Source organism: Lampris incognitus, chromosome 4 (genome assembly GCF_029633865.1).
Source record: "Lampris incognitus isolate fLamInc1 chromosome 4, fLamInc1.hap2, whole genome shotgun sequence".
Taxonomy (NCBI): Eukaryota; Metazoa; Chordata; class Actinopteri; order Lampriformes; family Lampridae; genus Lampris; species Lampris incognitus.
In genome coordinates this window covers 59767831-59782752 of record NC_079214.1, presented here as the reverse complement: position 1 = coordinate 59782752, position 14922 = coordinate 59767831, and the positions used below count along the sequence as shown (strand labels likewise).

Genomic DNA, 14922 nt, shown 5'->3' with positions numbered 1-14922 from the left:
CACTCCTTGTGCCGTAGCGCAGAGAGAGAACCCACACTGAAACCAGATTCAGACGATATTCAGTCATACCCTGACCCAAAGTGCTGCCCTGTCAGTGGTTACAGTAGACCAGTGGTTCTCAGTCAGGTCCTCCTGCTGGTCCTCTATTCTGCTAGGTAGCTAATTACAGTCACCTGTTGTTGCCTGGTCTAAAACACAACTGAACAGAGGCTGCAATACTGGAGCAACAGGGGATGGTAATTAAATATGTGTGAATAGAAAACCGGCGGCACTGCTGGAACCTGAGGACCTGAATGAGAACCGCTGGTCTAACAGAGAACATCAGGCTATGTTAAATCAAATCAAATAAAATCAAAACAAACTTTTTTATATATAGCGCATTTTGTGCAAGATTGCAATACAAGTGTGCTTAATAACACAATGAAAATGCGAATCTATTGTGCCCCATCACACAGGCGTCATCAATCAAGCCTCTTTCACAGCAAAAACACTTGAATGTGTGTGTGTGTGGGCCCTGTGATGGCCTGGCGGCCTGTCCAGGGTGTCTCCCCGCCTGCCGCCCAATGACTGCCGGGATAGGCTCCAGCATCCCCGCGACCCTGAGAGCAGGGTAAGCGGTTGGGATAATGGATGGAGTGGATGGACAGGTTATTATAATCTGTTGCTATCCAGTGTTTGGACAGGTGAAACACATTCATCACTTGCCGTTACACCAGTGCCACATCGCGGCTCCACCGCGGTCGGATAGGGAGCGATATTTGGCCGCGGGAGTGTGAGGCAGTCGTCTTTGCATGTGTATGTCCGCAGCACAGATATGCATTGTCGCTGGTTGTCAAACACCTGCATGCTGGAATCCCGTGATGGACCTTTTCACACCGATTCAGTCCTCGGAGGATTACCGTGCCATGCCCAGAGCCCATTTCCAGGGATTTTGAGCCGAGGATCCCTTCACAACAAAAGTGATACTAGCAACCAAAAAAAAAACAAAAAACAAACAGACCCAAACAAAATGTATTTTTGTTACAAGACTTCCTAAACCGACTATCAGAGGTTTGAGCCTGTGTGCAGCCATGCCTTTGGGATTATCATGCTGCTTAATTGATTTAACAGAGTTAGGCCCATGACACCTCAGGAGAGCTCAGCATGGGGGCGTCCGGGGTAGCGTGGCGGTCTGTTCGATTGCCTACCAACACGGGGATCGGCGGTTCGAATCCCTGTCTTACCTCCGGCTTGGTCGGGCGTCCCTACAGACACAATTGGCCGTGTCTGTGGGTGGGAAGCCGGATGTGGGTCTGCGTCCTGGTCGCCGCACTAGCGCCTCCTCTGGTCAGGGAGGGGGGGGGGAACAGCATCATTCTCCCACACGGTACGTCCCCCTGGTGAAACTCCTCACTGTCAGGTGAAAAGAAGCGGCTGGCGACTCCACATGTATCGGAGGAGGCACGTGGTAGTCTGCAGCCCTCTCCGGGATCAGCAGAGGGGGTGGAGCGGTGACCGGGAGGGCACGGAAGAGTGGGGCAATTACAATTGGGAGAAAAGCGGGGGGGGGGGTAAAATAAATTGAATTAAAAACTTGCTAAACTGAATATTAGAGGTTTGAACCCGTGTGTGCAGCCATGACATCAGGGTTACCATGTTGCTTAATTGATTTAATTGCGTTCGGCCCATGACACCTGAGGAAAGCTCAGCAGTGCATCCCAGCGTCCAGGAACCAGCCCCCCCCCGTCTTGCAGCAGCCTCCACAAAGCCCCGACTGGTAACTATTACACTGTCTGCAAAGAATACAACTCTCCAAGCCACCTCACCGCCACACCTGAGCTTCCAGCAATTATCCACTGTGTTGTATCATTCTGAGATAGGAACCAATTAGAACCGGTCGGCTCCTTTTTCACTTTAGAGTGCATTAAAATTCAAAGCGGCATCGTGTGTGTGTGTGTGTGTGTGTGTGTGTATTTGAAGATATGTGCATATTGTTTCTCTCTAGAGTGTTTGGGTGCCATCTGCACTTGCTGTATGACCGAGTGTCTCTTGACACGTTGACAACCAAAAGAGAGTCCCTTTATCTGAAAGAGCAAACACACACACACACACACACACACACACACACACACACACACACACACACACACACACACACACACACACACACGCGCTCTGACAGCAGGCATTTTGGTGTGTACGTCTGTGTGTGTGTCTCAACATTCTTTTATCTCGTCGGTGGCTTGAAATAAAAAAAATAGAAATGTCAGAGCAAGTGTCTTTCATTACCATTAGGGGGGGGGCTCCTTGGTGACCTGTGCACATTTTGACCTCCCCCCCCCCCCCCACCAAAAAAGAAAAGAAGGTGACCCTCTATTCTTTTACGCACGTTTTTCCACAAACAGCACGCCGCGCGCACACACCGCGGCAGACGAACACGGGCGAACACCCACCCGATAATAGACATCCCCCGCGCGGGCCAGGCTCCGGTAACCTCCTGCTAAGGGGTGGGAGACCCTGCACATTGTGGAGCGCTCGTTTACGCCTTTCAGATGGAGCCATGAATCCAAATTGCCAATTAAAAAGCAATTACAGACAGCAGCGGGAGCAGACTCCTGCAGTCATTAAAGCAAAATGCCAACGCACCAAGCTCTGCCTCCCTCGCCGCCTCCCCTATACCACCTCCACCCCCCCACCCCCTCAGCGAGACAGAGACTCATATCTCAGCCGGAGAGACACTAATCAACCCCTCTAACGCACGGAGCAGAGCGCGCCCCACACACACACACACACACACACACACACACACACACACACACACACACACACACGCACAGAAACAAACAAGCTTTTCCTTGGATGCTCTACAGGAGCTCAAGAGACCAGGACTGCTGCCTCTGCATTTAACAGTTTTCTCTCTTTCCTCTCCTCCGTCCTCTCAGTGCGCCTCCTCTCCGGGCCTCCGTCTCTTTACTTTCTCTTTGCCCATCGTTCCCCCCCCCCCCCGCCCACTCGTCGAAGGTCCCGCGAAACGGCACATAAGAGCGCCGCGAAACTTCTTCAATTTGACGTACAGCCGAACGAAGTGGCTGGGCGGGATTTGGGTGAAGGGGGCGGGAGTTTGACTTGACTGACAGCCGACCGCAGCCAGGGGTTTTTGAAAGAACGTGGCCCTTGACGCGCTATTGGCTAGTTGCTCTTTGGGCGGTAGACGATCGCTCGTCGAGCTCCGCAGTTCATTGGACGGTGTTGTTAGCGCCCGCCCACAAGTGCGGGATGACGTCACAAAAGGGTATCGCGATTTTAAAGGAAAGAAAGACATTATTCTTGTAAATACAAAAAAGTAAATGAAATATAGATATATATTTTATGACTTTTTAGAATAATAATAATAATTACATTCATATAAGCGCTTTATATTAGACATTTTACATCTCTTATGTTATCTATATTTTATATCTATATCTTATATTTTCTATATTAGAACGTAGTTTTAACTAGATGCAAATTAAACATAAAATGTAAAATGACATTTTAATTTCCTGGGGACCTTTAACTCTCTGACTCTCTCCGTCTGTCTCTTCCCCCCCCCCGCCCCTCTCCCTCCACCCTGTTGTTAACCTCTGGTTTTCTGAACAAACTGGGGCAACTGGGTCAGAGCACTGGGAAGCCCTGGGAAGCACCAGTGCACCGACTAATTCAACTGATAGCAGTGGGGACAAAGGGGGAGGGGGGGCGGGGGAAGAGTGTGATTGTTGAAATCTCCCCATAAAGTTAACTTGGGTCAGAGCTCCTCCACCCCGCTGCAGACCCTATCCTCCATTAACCTCCCTTTACCCTGGGCTCACCCCTCACCCCCCGCCTCAACCTTCCTGATTGGTGATTAGGGAGGAAGCAGAGGGCCAGACAGAACTGCCTTTGTCTGAGAGGGACATTTCGGGGTGTGTGTGTGTGTGTGTGTGTGTGTGTGTGTGTGTGTGTGTGTGTTTGACCCTGTCTTTTATGGGCCCGTGCTCCACAGAGCTCAATGTGCTTGCTGGAGCGACACAGTGTAAATAGGGAAGACGCTGTGACGCTGGCCTTCACCCGACGCACATACCCCGCTACCGTCGCTCCCCTCTCCCTCTCCACCATCTCACCCTCTTGTCCACCTCACCTCCCTTAACCTCCCCCCCCCCCTATTATTTGGCTGTGGCTGGGTGGCCCCGAGCTGTCCGAGGCACCGCGAACCCTATGACATGACCTTTTCAGTTCAGCCTGACCCCCCCCAACACACACACACACACACACACACAGAGGATAATCTCGTATAAATATGTCTTTATCCATCTTCCTTCATCTCGTTTCCTCTCTTTTATTTCCTCGTGGTGTGTGAGACTTGAAAAAGGGTGCCATCAACCCCGAAGAGCCCGCCAGCCCGCTCACCTACAACTGACCCTTGAACTCAGGGTAGACCACTGGGGTACTGCGCTATTAGCCACAAAAGGTGGAGGGCAGTGGAGACCTGGGGCGAATAGACAATAGGCCTTGACTCTCTCTCTCTCTCTCTCTCTCTCTCTCTCTCTCTCTCTCCTCTCTCTCTCTCTCTCTCTCTCTCTCTCTCTCTCTCTCTCTCTCTCATCTAGTGGGGCTAGATGACCCCCTCGATCCCCCCTGCAACCCTCACCCCCCTCTCTTTGTCTCTGCGGAACTGTCAAAATGCGCTGCAGAGGTCCCGGATTGTTGCAGCATGTTGCCAAGTGCTGTCCATAACCGTGCGCTTGCCCTCAACCATTAGCCCTGAGCTGAGATAAGAAGGCTTAAAGTGAGGCCATAATCCATAATCCACTCCTTATCAAAGCAAGCAGCTCTCTCTCTCTCTCTCTCTCTCTCTCTCTCTCTCCTCTCTCTCTCTCTCTCTCTCTCTCTCTCTCTCTCTCTCTCTCTCTCTCTCTCTCTCTCCCTCAGTCAGTAAGAGGGAGCAGGCGGCGGGGCATGGAGGCACAGGATGCACTTGACTGCAAGAGTGAAGAGGGGTGAGGCATGAGGTGGAGAGTAAGGGGGTGGGCTAAAGGCTGGGAGCTTGGGAGGGGCTGGGCAGGCCAAGAGTGGGGGGGTCCTCGGTGGGAGGGGGAGCTGGGGTGGGCACAGATGTTAGTTGCCATTGAGGCTGTCAACTCACCAGCCTGGTGGCAGCTGGCATTGTTTAACGCACAGAGCCATGACAGTGTGTGGAGGGGAGGGGGGGGGGCGGTTGCTGAGGGTGGGGTGGTTGTCTGTGTGTCTGTTGGGGAGGGCAGCCATTCCTCACCCGGCAGCTATATGTCACATGTACATATGTCATATACATTCTGTCACACCGTGGGTTGCAGGCCACATAGAAAATCCACTAATCCCTCTACGGCCTTGTGCATGTGTGCGTGTATGTGTGTGTGTGTGTGCGTGTGTGTGTGACTGAGTGCAAAATTTGCAAATGTATGCGCATGCAGATACATGTGTGTATGAACACATATTGACACACTTTCTGTGTTAAACTGCTGTCAAGAGGGAAAAGTGTACTGCGTTGACAGCTAGAACCGATACGGGGAGAAATACACACTCCGAGTGTACACACAGAGTACACACAACACGCTGCAACAATCTGACAGGCCATCTGGCTCAAGGCTGGGGTTAGGAAATTGTGAATTGTGTTTGTTCGGAGGCTGCGGGCCTTGCTCGAAGGCCGCGTTCGTGTGCGCACGCACACGCGTTGTGATCTTACCTGGCGTCCCTCTGTCCTCCAGAGGCCGTTACTGGTTTTGGTGGGAGCAATGGTGACTACGGGCGGGGTGTTTGGCACACTGTGCCCCCCGGAGGGGACCAGGACTGGCGCTGGCCCAAGGGGACCCCTCTTGGGCGTGCTGACCGGAGAGCTGTGATTCGTTGCTGGGGAGGACACTGGAGAGGACTCGCTGCTGATGGACGACCCAGCTGCAAGCAGAAGAACAGAACACAGTACCGTGACTCCAGCGGCACACTAGACAACAACAGACTGGCTGCAACTCGAGGGTACAGGAAGTGGCGTTCTACAGCTCTAGCATTAATAGCGAACATAAAAATGCTACAATGGTGCATCCGGGTAGTGTAGCAGTCTATTCCATTGTCTACCAACACGGGGATCGCTGGTTCGAATCCCCGCGTTACCCCCGGCTTGGTTGGGCGTCCCTACAGACACTATTGGCCGTGTCTGCGGGTGGGAAGCCGGATGTGGGTCTGTGTCTTGGTCGTTGCACTAGCGCCTCCTCTGGTCGGTCGGGGCACCTGTTCGGGGGGGTGGGGGAGAGGGGGAATGGCCTGATCCTCCCACGCGCTACGTCCCCCAGGTGAAACTCCTCACTGTCAGGTGAAAAGAAGCGGCTGGCGACTCCGCATGTATCGGAGGAGGCATGTGGTAGTCTGCAGCCCTCCCCGGATCGGCGGAGGAGTGGGGGGGGGGGGGGGGTGGAGCAGCGACTGGGATGGCTGGGAAGAGTGGGGTAATTGGCCAAGTACAATTGGGGAGAAAAAGGGTGGGAAACCCCCCCCCCCCAACCTCCCCAACCCAAAAAAACCGCTACAGCTAAGGAGCCCCCCCACACACTAGGAGGCGGAAGGGGGCAGCAGCACTTTGGTGGGAATAAACACACACAGGCATGCACAAATTCACACCACACGCCGGGGCAGATGGACGGCCCTAGGCTTCCATTACAAAGTGACAGGGATCAGGAGGAGCAGGTCTGCGAGTGCTGCACATCCCCGACGGACTACAGGACATCCCCTCGCTACCCATATAGACTTACCTCGGGGGGGAGGGGGGGGTAGCCATACATGGTGTAAACGTGCACGTAGGGGCGTGCACGTACACACGCAGTATCACCAGGTCTCCGCGTCTCTCTTTCTCTTGCGCACAACACACACACACACTCACACACACACACACTCACACACCAGGGGGTGGACGCTCGCCCAATCAGCTTCTCCGTTGTGTTGTAGCTGTGCCACACTGACAAAAGCCCCTCAGGGAAACCCTGTAGCGCAGGGTCACGGTCCTGGTCACATGCCTCGCCCTCCTCACATGTCTCTTTTTCTTCCCTTTCTGCTGCTCCAAAGCTCTCGGATCACACACAAACACCCACCCGCATGCACACCCACCCACCCACCCACCCACCCCCGTCCTCTCTTTTACCTCCTTCTGTACGTATTTATGTCTACCTTTTGCTCTATAGGGGTTATTCCTCCTGCCTCTTTCCACCGTCCCCTGTTGTTTGCTTGGATATTTTTCTCTCTCTTACGTGCAGCAGCTTATGTCTCCTCTTGCTCCTTGTCTACACCTCCCTTCTCCTTTCCTCTCTGCTCTTCTCCCCTTTTCTGACCCTCACCCACCCACCCCCCCCCCCCCGACAGTACAATGCGCACGACGTCTCCTCCTCTCAGTACGAGTGCGACATTAGGCAGTCGAACTGGGTCACAACCCTCGCAACGGGACGCACAATCTACTACCGCAGCAGGGACAGCAGGGGGTGCCGGTGTGCGCCCGTTGTCGTGCACGTGCACGCGCGCGCATATGCACTGCGAGTGTGTGCGCCCACGTGTTAAAGCGGTAGAAACCTCAGGCTTGTTTCGGGGGGGGGGGTCTACTTCCTCTCCAATTATCAGCATCAGTGCGACAACCACAGATCTCTAACCGGAGCCACCGTTTCTTCCCCGCTTCTGTTGCCCTGGCAACAGAGCCCAACAGACGACGTCAGCCTACTTGTGGGTGTGGTTCGCTTATTGACCATTTCTTTTTTTTTCTCTCCCCCCCCCCTTCCCCTCAAACATCCTAATAATCGATAAATATCTGGGGGAATCAATAACCTAAGGGGGGCGATAATAATCTACAGAACATCTATGGCTGACCGCAGACAGCGGTGGCGAGAAAGAGGAAGTGTGATGGCGGCGCGTGTGAGGTGAGATATGAAAATTTGAAACGATCACGAGCGGATGAAAATGGTGGCTGTGAAAGGCAACGGGGAGGTGAGAAAGAAATTGGGTAAAGGGGTACGTAACAAATCTTGTCTGCACAACAGCAATTAGCGGACTAACCCCCCCCCCCCACCCCGCACCCCGCCCCGCCGCCACCAACATCACCACCACCACCTCGCAGAGCCATTACTCTCCCTTGCAACACTGGGGCAATCAATAACAGCCCACTCAGCCGAGGGAGCAGAGATACACTTAATACAGCTCTAGTGTCACAGCCTATTCACTCAGCACACACACACACACACACACACACACACACACACACACACAGACACACACACACACACACGTTCATACAAGAGAGGACAAAGACAGCTTGAGGGAGTGAGGAGGTATAGAGAGAGGGATATAGCGGAGGAGAGAAAGAGCGAGCCCAGACTAGAAGGAAGACATGATCACAGTAATTCTGCGCTGCTGGAGCAATAAGCAATGGACCTCCACTCCACCTCCATCTCTGCATCTTTCTCGTCTGTCACCACCCCCACCCCCCCGACACACACACCACCCAGTCTCCTCACCACCACATGGCTTTAAAGGCAGAGAGATGTGTGTGTGTGTGTGAGAGAGAGAGAGAGAGAGAGAGAGAGAGAGAGAGAGAGGCAGTGCGGACTGAATAATTGCTAGAGAGCAGGAGTAGAGGCAGGTGGAGGGGGATGGGGGGGGTGGGGTGGGGGGGGGGAGAAAGAACACAGAATAGGGCTTTTTTCTCTCTCCTATCGATGGCTTCATTCTACTCATCAAGCCGAATGAGTGCTTGTATACTTCTAGACTTCTGCTCCTAAACCCCTTTACACGCACGCACGCACACACACACACGCACACACACACACACACACACACACACAACACACACACACACACACACACACACACACACACACACACTGCAATTATTCTCCTATTATTCCCTGCTTCTGCTCCCCCCCCCCCCCCATCCCCCCACCACTACCCACCCCTTCCCTACTTTACATGCCATCCCTCTTTTCCTTCTGCTCTTCAAACATGCTGCCGGCTGGCCGAGCAGAGATCTGTCAGGCTCGGCATACATTTTTCATCAACACACTTACACCAGACATGGCCGGCCGGCCGGCCGGCCCAGACTGGGGAACCTCGGAGAGGGGCGGCTGTATGTCAGCACGCACATATTTGCATGTGCACGTGCTCGCGTGTCCGCCTTTATCTCCCCGCTCGCACCGCAGATACTTGCAGGCGCCCTCCTGAGGCCTCTCCCCTTAAGTAAGCCCCCCCCCCCCCATCTGTCTCCCAAAGACTTCCCCTCCCCAGCCCTCGATCACCTTACTGTCAATTTCTGTAACACTCCCTCTCCGCTCTTCGCATCCTCGTGTCCGACATGGTGCCTGGTGACCAGGCCGGCGAGGAAGAGTCATGTGGACTGGTGCCAGACGGGTGTCGTTCTGCCATATGTTCCCTCTCCCTGTGCAGGCAGAGGGAGAGGGAGAGGAACCACCCGCCACAGGCCGGCCTTGTGGGGGGACACGAGGGGGAGAGTGGCACTATACAGCCCTTTGTCCCTCGAGTCTAAAATCTGCTCCTCGGCACCACTACCTGTACTTCATTAGCCGCACCGCGGTTCTCACACCGGCGAGGGAGTGGGAGAGAAAGAGAGGGAGAGGGAGCGAGGAAGAGAAAGAGACAAAGAGGGAGAAGGAGCGCCGTCTCCGTCTCGGGCCGGGTGTGATTAATGTGAAGCTCCTCTCTCCATCGCCTCCTCTAATACCAGCCGCACTCTCCCAGACTGCCTCCACACTTGACTGCTCAAGCTGAGCCTGAGATGCGCGCGCACACGCACACACACACACGCACACACACACGCACACACACACACACACACACACACACGCACACACACACACACTGGTATCAAACAAACAACAGAGCTGCGGTGGTAGCCTCTGGCCAGGTCTTCCTGTGTAGTCAGCACCTTTTACCTCGGGTCTTGACCCCCATCACATTACAAATAAATAAAAATACAGCGGACAACGGCTCTCAACAGCCTCTTTTACGCCGAGCGACAGAGTCCCGACCGTGGCAACACCAGCTCGCATTGTTAACCCTCAACACAAGGGCAGAAACACTACACAACACCGACACTACTGTGAACAAGATACCGCCGCCATTACACCAGGGCCAGAAGGGGCCCAATGAGCAACCCCCCCCACCACCCACCCACACAGAGCCTCTACAAGAACAGAGCCAAGCAGGGCCAGCCCAGTCCTGCAAACCACCCCCCCCTTCTTCCACCACCACCACCACCACCACCCCCGCCCTCCCTCCCTCTCTGCATGCATTAGAACAACATCAGCACTTAATTAAACAGTCCATTTCACACCTGGTGTGCGTAGCGGTGGCCAGCCAACCCTGCATCCATATGCCATCCCACCAGCGCACACTTGCACAGCTACTACCACGGGCTTGCCAAGCACCGGCAACACAACACAAAGCCCGTAACCGGCATCGCCGATAGGGGGGGGGGGAGGGGAGACGAAGGCGGTGTGTTTTGGCGTGCCAGCGGAGGGGAAAGAAGACGGTGCAAGATGGCAGAGAGTAATAAGAGGGGCGATCTCCCGCGCCCGCTGCTCGCTGTATGAACGCTCACGATTTGCTGGGAGCTTTGTTTGCTAATAAACAGAGAGGTGTGAGATTACCGTGTGCTGGGAGAGAGCGAGACGCAGAGAGATGGGTAGTGCAAGAAAGCACGAGCTTGTTTGTGAGTGTTTCAGGGACAGTTAGAGCCTGAAGGGTTTTGCCTTGAAGACACACACACGCACACACACACGCACACACACACACACACACACGCAGAGCACAGCGTGTGTGTGTGAGCTCCAGGCAGGCTCCAGATGGAGAGGTCAGAGACACACTGCCCCGCTGTCCCAGCATGCTCCAGGCTTCCAAAAACAAGGGGAGCCTCTGGCCACACACACACACACACACACACACACACACACACACACACACACACACACACACACACACACACACACACACACACACACACACACACCTCAGCTTTTTACAAACTCGGGTTTCTTATCAATCTACGAACTGCTTCCTAGTCCATTTTCAAGCTTTCAAACCATTTCCTAGTCTATTTTTCTCTCCATCTTGGACACATTAATTCTCTGTCTTCCTCTCTTTATTCTGTTACAATGCATGAGGTAGTTTACCATGATGGATATGAGCCCAGTCAAACAGCGCTGGCGGTGTGTGTGGATGAGTGAGTGTGTGTGTGTGTGTGTGAGAGAGAGCGAGAGAGAGAGAGAGCGGAGAGAGAGCAAGAGAGAGAGTGAGAGAGAGGAGAGAGATGTAAAGAGAGAGAGAGAGAGAGAGAGAGAGAGAGGAGAGAGACAGAGAGGGAGAGAGAGAAGAGAGAGAGAGAGAAAGAGAGAGGGAGAGAGAGACAGAAGGAGAGAGGAGAGAGAAAGAGAGGGAGAGAGGGAGAGGGAGAGAGAGACAGAGGGAGAGAGAGGGAGAGGGAGAGAGACAGAGGGAGAGAGGAGTGGGAAAGACAGAGGGAGAGAGGAGTGGGAAAGACAGAGGGAGAGAGGAGTGGGAAAGACAGAGGGAGAGAGAGGGAGAGAAGAGAGAGGAGAGAGGGAAATGCGTGAGCAGATTAAACCCAGATCTGCCTAATTAATCAGATATCAGCATGCCTGCTATTCTGAGGCATTTCGCGTCCCTGCACATGCTACCAGTAGTGTGCCTGTGCATGTGTGTGTGTGTGTGTGTGTGTGTGTGTGTGTGTGTGTGTGTGTGTGTGTGTGTGTGTGCGCACGGGTGGGTGAGACGATACTGTGTGTCCTTTATGCTGCTCCGATACTCATTATCCATCACCTCCCCTCTTCAGCACAGTGCTCAGCGCACACAGCTATTCATTATAGCCGCCACTTCTGTGGCGGGGCGGTGGGGTACGCGCATGTGCGAGTCTGCATGAGCGGGTAAGTGTCTGTGCACGCACAAAAAACAGCGAACGGGCTAAGGTGCTTAAATCAGGATGGCAGCCAGTGGCTGTGACATGAGTACACAGACCCAGCAGACGCCCCTGGGTTTTTCAGACAGAGTCACGGTCCTCATGTACGCCGCACCATTCACCTTGACAGAGGGATAAGTCAAAACACCTAATAAAAGTACCACAGGCTGCAGACTGCAGGGACTCATGAGGCCTGCACTGGTGCAAAGACAACCGCTTTGCATGGTTGTAGGTGTGTGCGTGTGTGCACGTGTGTGTGTGTGTGTGTGTGTGTGCGTGTGCGTGTGTGTGAGCAGTAGTCTATAAATACAGGCTCTGCAGACACAGAGGTTGGACCCTCAGGGGCTCAACGCCTCTCTGTCCACCCCGGAGCCTGTACTTCCAACTCGGGCAGAGTCACCCCCCCACCCCCCCACCCCACCCCCCGATGCCTGATGCCTGACTCACTCACACATCACTGCCTACGCCAGCCAGGCAGCGCAGTCAGCACACCCCAAAAATAACAACGGGGGCTTTTTTAGTGCTTTTAATAAAAGACCGATCGGGTTTAATCACAAAGGACTGGGAGTCTGACTGTCTGTTCGTATGACAAAGGGCCGACTAACGTTCTCCTGCCCTCATAAATCATGACTCACAAAACATAACACCATGCAACGAAGCACACGCTCACGCACACACAACTACACGATGAAAAGCATAAAACGACAACAGCTGGGAGAACGCCAACGCCGTCTTCTTTTTCATGTCGTAACTGACAAACTAATAGACGTAGACTTTTTTTTTGAGATACTGTACTGATCCCCGTGGGGAAGTCACGCTCTGCATTGAACCCATCCTAGCTGTGTAGCTATGAGCAGTGGGCAGCCGCCGTGCAGCACCCGGGGACCAACTCCAGCTCGTCTTGCCACGCCTCGGTCAGGGGCACAGACAGGAGGACTAACCCTTACATGCATGTCTTTTCTGATGGTGGGAGGAAACTGGAGCACCCGGAGGGAACCCACCGCAGACACGGGGAGAACATGCAAAACTCCACACAGAGGACGACCCGGGATGGACAGCCCCGGGGTTCAAACACAGGACCTTCTTGCTGCGAGGCGACAGCGCTAACCGCTGCACCACCACCACCACCACCACTGCCCAATGATGTTCAGAGGATGAATGAGAGGGTCGAACACAGACAGGAAGTGAGAAAAGCGGGGGGACGATGCATTTTGTTTTGGACCGTGATCGCGATGGCATGCAGCACAGCAGAGAGTGGAGAAGGATAGAGGGAGAACGAGAGCAGAGGAGAGACTGAGACCATGATGGTCTCTCTCTCGGGGTAACAAATCATTTTTTGGGTGCTGGGTCCCAGGCGGCAGTGGGCTGTGGAGTGAGGTGTCCAAGCAGTGCCGAGTATGAAGGTACAGCCTGATTAAGACACCGACACCAAGTGTGGAGAGCTAGGCTATCCTGGCCTTCCTGCAGCCAGGGCACCAGGCCACCCAGCCATCGAACCTCTCTCACTCGCTATGTTTCCATGATGCTAGAAAAAGTGGATTTATTGTGTTAGTCCGACTAAAACGGGAGTTTTAAAATACATGTAAACGTGTTAGTCCGACTGAAAATGTACTAAATCCAATTTCTCAAAGTCGGACTAACACACCTAGATAATGGCGGTTGGGGATCGATTTATTCTGGCATGTATACGCTTCAATCGCCCTGAACTGGCCTAGGCATTCTGCGCATGATCCATACTTCCCGCGGCGGTCTTTCACCCGGAAGTCGAACAGCGTAGTATCGACAAGGCAAGTGCTAGAGCGAGAACCACGCATTTCTGGACAGACGAGGAGACAAACTTCATGTCGTGTCAGCTAAAGGAGCTGAATATCCTAAAGTACACGGATGGAAGGAGAACGCGGAATAGCGAACTATTTAAGAAAGCGGCGGAAAAGTTGGACGAAGCGGGATTTAAAATGCGACGCAATAGGTCAACCGGAAGAAGGTCCAACAGCAACCAGGTGAAAGGGGGCATATCGCCACCTACTGTACCAAGGTCTACTCAGCCAATAAGTCGATTCTCCCCCGGTTCTTGTATACTGGGACAACAACAGTAGCACAATTACATGGCCTAACTGAGTTATAACCGTAGCTCGACTTAACAGCGCATGTAAACGCACTCTGTCTCTCTCCCTCACACACACACACACACACACACACACACACAGTGTAACGCATTTATTTATGGAGCCATAGCTCAAACGACTACAGCAGCAGAAGAAGAGCTATGTTCACAGATGAGATACAGGAAGCTTTCTATACTTAGATGTAAAACAATCCCTTTATTTCCAGGTATCAAGGGAAGGTGGATCAGTTCATCTGGACACAACGTTTATTGGGAGAGAAACGTTTCATCACTCATCTAAAACCCTTTTTACACCAAAATTAGCGCGTATAAGCGGGTTTTTTAAACGCGGGTAAACCCGCTAAAAATAGGCAACTGACTACTTTCACGCTGCTAGCAGACCCGGGTCTGACTGCCAGCAGACGAGTTTGCGCCCCCCTTCTGTAGCGTCATCTTTGACGTCGTGACGTTCGTGACGTCACGAACGCGCCGGAAAAGAAGTTTTTTGGGGGGGGGGCAGGGAAGTAAGCAGTGGATAGCGACATGGAGGCCAGAGAGACGGTGGTTAACGTTACTTTTTTATATCTTGTACTTCAGCCTGTCTTTCAAACCATACAAACTCAGCGCAGACTGAACGACGTTCGAGCGCTGCTTGAACGAAGATGGGAGGAATTTGTGGCTGAGACGCACAAAACATGGCGCAAAATTGCCGGCGCGACTTTATGACGCGCGGACAATGGCGCTACGCCATCGCGCAAATTAGCGCGTCGCGTTTACGTCAATGCCGATCGGAGATGGAGCGGACAAATACCCGTGGCTACTGCAG

General features: G+C 53.3%; 1 protein-coding gene across 1 annotated transcript in view; it reads right to left on the bottom strand.

Moving 5' to 3' along the window:
- Positions 1–14922, bottom strand: part of gse1b (Gse1 coiled-coil protein b) — a 70344-nt gene that overhangs the window by 27886 nt on the left and 27536 nt on the right. The window contains exon 4 of the mRNA XM_056279389.1: positions 5720–5928. Coding sequence (XP_056135364.1) covers positions 5720–5928 — 209 coding nt within the window. The remainder of the gene's footprint in view (positions 1–5719; positions 5929–14922) is intronic.